General features: G+C 40.1%; 1 protein-coding gene across 1 annotated transcript in view; it reads right to left on the reverse strand.

Annotated features, from left to right (window-relative positions):
- The window catches only part of LOC5564298 (serine/threonine-protein kinase 26), a 242,242-nt gene extending 238,919 nt beyond the window's left edge, over positions 1-3,323 (reverse strand). Inside the window, exon 1 of the mRNA XM_021845234.1 lies at positions 2,299-3,323. Coding sequence (XP_021700926.1) covers positions 2,299-2,313 — 15 coding nt within the window. The 5' untranslated portion in view covers positions 2,314-3,323. The remainder of the gene's footprint in view (positions 1-2,298) is intronic.
- Positions 3,324-6,000: the final 2,677 nt, after the last annotated feature.

A 6,000-nucleotide genomic window follows, 5' to 3' on the forward strand; every position in this document is an offset into this window, starting at 1 on the left:
AACATTATATTTCGAATGCAATTTATTCATTTTTCTATGAATTTAGAACACTGACTTATAACATACATATTGCTTAATTTCCTTGCCAGCTTTGGAGTTGCATGTTGCTTCAGATGAAATTTTAAGAATTTATGCAGTTTTCAAGGGGTGCTCATTCCACCCCATTGGCGAAACCACCCCGATTACCCCTATATGTATTTGTATTCTGCATTGTTCATACAACACAAGAACCAGTTCGCATTATTGCTTGGAATCGATATGTCCTCAACAATTCAATCAATGGTATCCACTAATGCCACGAGAACCTAAAACCTAAATCTGTTAAGCAAAAGTTAAAAAAAAGTTAAAGTTCATCCATAAATTACGTCTCACAAAATATGGCCATTTGCAATCCCTCTTCCTCGTATATCATACTTTTTGTTATTTGTGGTTCACAATGATAAGTAAATTTTGTGTGCACAGATGTATAGATTCTCTCCTCTTGTGGTATATTGTTCACACAACAATTTTATAATTTTTATGGGCCTTGGTCTTTGGATAAACTTTTCCTCTCACCATGAATGACCACGTGGTTTCTGGACGGCCGCTTTTAGTTTCCCTGTAAGTGAGCTTTCCTGAGATTCTGATTGCCCGTGAAACGTATTTATGCATGAAGACACCTTTCATAGAAATAGTTAGATGTGAAGACGAATATAGCATGTTTAACTTGTTTGTTGTTTAGCGAAGAACAGTGCGCGGAATTAGGGCATTATGAAAAAAGACGTGACCTAATTCCGCGCAATATTTTTCAGGATGAAACTCAATAATTATGCTAAAACTTGATAAGATTTCATAGAAGCACCATGAAACATATCTGTAGCAAGTAGTTCCATGAAAAATTCCATAAAAAATAAAACATTTTCAATAAACAAATAGCGTTTGTTTTTGTCCTACAGTAGTAGCACGGACGCTAAGGAAATTAGAAAAATGGCGTCGACTACGACGGGCCTCCACTGATTATTTTTTTACGCTGCGAAAAAAATCCTTATTTGCTTTTATTGATGATTCAAAGTTATTCTAAATAGTAGTAGCATCAAATGGCATTGAAAGTTGTTGCAATATTGATGTGTATTTCCATGTATAAATCGTGTTGTATGAAATGCGCGGAATTAGGCAATGCGCTGAATTAGGGCACTTTACGGTACATAATTTTCGTATCCGAGTTACAGATAAATTGTAAAAAATCGTCGAAAATACGACATTTCTCATTACCCGGCATTTAGAGCTGCTACCAAATGGCGCAATTGCTGACATGTTACAAAATTTAACATAATAGCTTTGATTTTTCAATGATGGATGATGATTGAAGCAAACAGCTAGCAAATGTCATCAATGCAGTCGTGCTTCAAACAACATTCGCATTTCATGCTAAGCAGTTATATATGTGATTTAGTCCTGAAGTCAAGCTTTTCGACTTCCGATCTTGAGGATCAAAGTTCAATTATGGTTCTGTTGTCATGCGAAACCAATGTTTTTTATATGCAACATAGAGAAAGGACTGAAGGCACAAATCACTACTTGAGCATTTCTCTTCTTTCACACTGGAGTAGAAGATTTTTGTGAATCCTATTAATTACGACTCAGCCACAAGATGCACTTTTGAACAAAGAATCTTGATGACATGTTTTGGCCTCAAGTCATTTGGTCCATGGCAAAAAACAACATTTCAAATAAACTCCTGTAATCAAACTCCGATCCTCAAGATCGGAAGTCGAGAAGCACGAGTCGTGGGTTCGATTCCCATTGTATGCACCTACAGAGGGTGCACGTACTCAATACAAGCTATCACAGAGACCAAGTCTCGATACCTGCTGACCAGACCTGGATGTGGCATATGATATGAGATTTCGACTTTCAATCAATCAATTTCAACAAACAAGATACGTTCCCTCTAAGGTTTGACGAGATGGGAATTATGGGGACCAAACGTCGCTTGCCATTTAGCACTATGTGAACTAATTAGCACTAATCCCATAAGATGCGGTGCAAACTTTTGAGATCAATGTAGGAAGAATCCACGAAGTGGGAGTGCTGCAGTAAGCATTCCAACTACGTGTTTAGGAAGAAAGCTGCCGTAGTTCTGCTCTAATAAGTCAAAATTAGATTATGTGTTGGAATGACTTAAAACTTGAAGATATACATTTGAAAACCAACTTCCCAGCCAAGGTCAACAGAAAGCAATATACGTGGTTGTTTGAGTATGTCAATCAATTTCCCCGTAATTTAAACCATTGTAAATCGGAGGTCATTCACACTTACCTCGTTGAACGCCATCCTTCCGCCCTTCTATCCACGGTTCAGAGATGATCCCCCGATTGCACAAATGCTGCTAGAATTCCTTGATCGCTCCTATAATACCCGGATTCACTTGTTTTCACTTGTCACTGGTGATAACCCCCACACGTAACTTCCCTCGATCCCTTTTTCTCTCCCACCAAACTAAAACACAAAGGTCATCCGAGTGTGTTTGTAAATATGTGCAATTCAATCCGCGTTTCCTCCTACGTCACGTCACTGTTTGCTTCTGTCCGATGGTCAACAGGAATTCGTTGTCACTCTGCTTCGCTTCCCTTCGCTTTCGATATATTGGGAGCACTCGTTTTGCAACGTCGTCTACCTTCTTCTTCGATAGCACTCACGGGTTCTTCCGGCTGGACAGCTGGACGGCCAGGGGAATCCACCAGGAAAAAAACCTGGACGGGGGACCGAAATCCAATTAGTTTCTCGTTTCACAATTACGTAACGCCAGGTCACAACTACTGGCCTGGTTCGCACTCCGGTATCGGAATTCGGTCGTCAGCAAACACCATTCCCCCTGAGCGTCGAAAATTTTCCTCACACTTGGCCAATTTTCCCGTAAACACTTCACATCGGGGAAAGGGAAAAAAAATCTGACACGACCGAATGCAAAATAAAGATGGAGACTACCGTGTTTAGGTTTCGGAGAACTTTTGACAATCCGGGGAGCAGGTCCGACCGATCACAGGTTCCCTAAACGTCCGCGACACCAAGAATCGCGGAACGCCACTTTTTCGGCTGCGGGGAATTCGTCGCGGGATGCTATGTTCTCGTTTGGGAAAACTTAAAATTTACCCAGCAACTGGCCGAATCACACAAAAATATTGTACAACAGTCACTTCGGTTTCTTCACCCTTCACCACACATCACAAACACCGCAAGAAATCGGACTATTTAGCTGTCAATTCTAGATACGAAAAAAATTTCAACACACCATCATTATTTCGAGAGCAACAGCAGCAGCCCAGCGAGAAAAAAAAACTTGTTTTTCTTGTGCACCGCCGTCAGTCAGCCGAGAACGCACTTGACAGATGCAGGCTTGCGGGGAAAACAGTCGCGAACGCATGCTGTTTCTTTCCAACTACTGCGCGAAGGCTTCACTGACCTGTTGGGTGAGCGAGACAAGTCATGAAAGATTTTGACATATTCTTTTGACGTTTGAACTTCTCTAGGGAAGTTTATGGCAGGGTTTCTTAGTGGATCTTCAAACCTTTCAATGAAATTATAGTAACCACATCCTGACAAAATTCTAATCAGAGCCTCAGAAATAGGGTGTCCGAGAGAAAATCAACCTTTGAATGAACGATATGGGCTTATTCACATACAGTGATACCTCCATGAGTCGATGTTCCATGACTCGATATCGACTCATGGAACCATACTAAAAACAAAATTTCATGGTTACTATGATGGTCCCTAGAAGCAGCTTTACACAGGATTGCTATTCCATGACTCGATATTTCCATGAGTCGATGGTCCCTTCAATATCGACTCATGGAGGTTTCACTGTATATCACAACGCTGAAGGAGGGTGTCCAGACGGTGCTACGGCTTTTGTTTTGAAAAATATTAAAAGCGTTTAAGGAAGTGAGTGGGTGTTTTAAAAGGCCATTTTCAGCGTTATAAAGTATGTGAATGATGATACAACCACAGTGAAAGTATGTGAAAAATGATACAACCACAAATCATATTAGAAGTATCGGATTAGTTTGGTATCTACACCACGCTTATTGCTCATATCACGCACAACATTGCGGTTAAAAGCTGGTTTCCTACTGACAAGGAAAAGAATCGCCTATTTCGATGCGTACAAATTTTTTTCCCCAGAAATGGTCAAGAAAATCACATTTTTGATCCCAGTACGCGATTGAGAAAAAAAGTTATTTCAAAGGGGGCTCCCTGTAGGAAATTTCTTGACCCATTCAGGGTATTTCTTTACTTTTCTTGAGCGAAACAGCATACTTAGCTTAAGACGCCTTATCGATTCGATATAATACCGCACTTCGACCCGCATTTTTTAAGAAATTCGTGGAGATAAATTACCAACGATTAGTATAAATTCCATTTAATAAACTACAGACACAACAACTAACAAAGACACTATTTTTTTTTAATTTCGGAGAACGCACTCTGGTAGAATACCAGAATTAAGTAATCGTTTCTCCTCACTGGCTATGAATCAAAAGTCAGCCATCAATAGGGTCCTAAAGCCCTGTCCCAATTTTAGTGCCAAACGCTTAAGTTCAGGCCAAAAACACATGTTTACTCAATTTTCTAATGTTTTCCGTTGGTTTAAGCCCAAAAAACATTTTTTTAGATTTTTTCACATCCTTTGGCTTAAACTCAAATTATGGGTGTATTTTGTTTTCCGTGTCCCTTACGAAATGTCAGATAGGAACAACCCCAGTGGTCAAACTAAAACCCCTGTGGTGTTTTTGTCGATTAAGCGAACGTCAAACATGATCAAAAGTGTCAAGGTTAATTTATGGACCAAATTTTTAAGTTAAAGTTTAAAGATGATATAGCCATTATTTGAGCGGGAAAAATTGCTAAAGTAGTTATAGTAACATGCTTTTTCGTGTTATTAAATAAAAACAAGATTTCATTAAAAATTTTAGGACCCAATAGACCATTTCCGTGAAATTTTTTATTGGCTTATATGCTTTCTGTCAATTTACTGAACAAACTTTCCTAAGGAACCAATATGTTTTGAAGCCTCTAACTATTGGAAAACAATGAAAAACTGGCGGCACGTTAGTCCACCCCTCAGTCCCCTACAATAAATTTCTCTCCGATTTTTATGCGACCCCTTTTTTCCCTATGATTTTTTCTCCACATCGTGGTGAATATTTGATCAGCTGGTTCGGATCAATCATGACAGATAGAAGCGCTCACGGAAAATTCTCCATCTCTGTCCATCTTCCATTAACCTCAATTGACTGTCCTGTTCTTGATGTTCCTTCTGGAATTGTTCATATTTGTTTATATAGAGTTGACATTCACTGCGGGAAATGTTGATATTTTTTACATGGAGTTTCGAGGTTATGTCAGGCGTGCAACTTTGTCAATATTTTTTAGATGCCGTTTTGGTTTGATGATGGAAGAAAACAATCACAAAACTTTTCACAACCACCATCTCCATCGCCTGGGGCTGCTGTGATGCTCCTTGGATATAAAAAGTTCCGGTGTTATGGTCGACCGGAGGCTGGCGATGAGGATTTCATCGCGTTTTTGAAGCTGTTTTATCCCAACCGGAAATTTGGAAGACTAAGAGGACCTCGACTGGCACATCCATCATTTAGTTTCCATGGGTATCTAGTGTCCAGAACATAATGTCACGTGGAGAAATCTTCGTCCGTTCCACAATTTTGTCGCCGGCCACGGGCCAGAAGGAAGCAGAACCCTTTTTTTAGCTATCATGGAGTACCGCAGCGGCTGCGAGCGGGGAGATGAAGAGGATATTTATTGTGGTCGTGAAAAATTTCGTGGTGGCGAAGGACCATCAGATTGACAGAACTATGAAAATGACATTTCTTAGGGCGGCCTATGAGAGGAGTAAATTAAACGGGGAAGCGCTCATGGCTCCGAAATAAACGGGGAAACGGCCATATAGCTCCGGCGACCGTTTGACCGCATAAATGCTTCGGAGCTTGCGACATATTT

This window comes from Aedes aegypti, chromosome 2, assembly GCF_002204515.2.
Source record: "Aedes aegypti strain LVP_AGWG chromosome 2, AaegL5.0 Primary Assembly, whole genome shotgun sequence".
Taxonomy (NCBI): domain Eukaryota; kingdom Metazoa; phylum Arthropoda; class Insecta; order Diptera; family Culicidae; genus Aedes; species Aedes aegypti.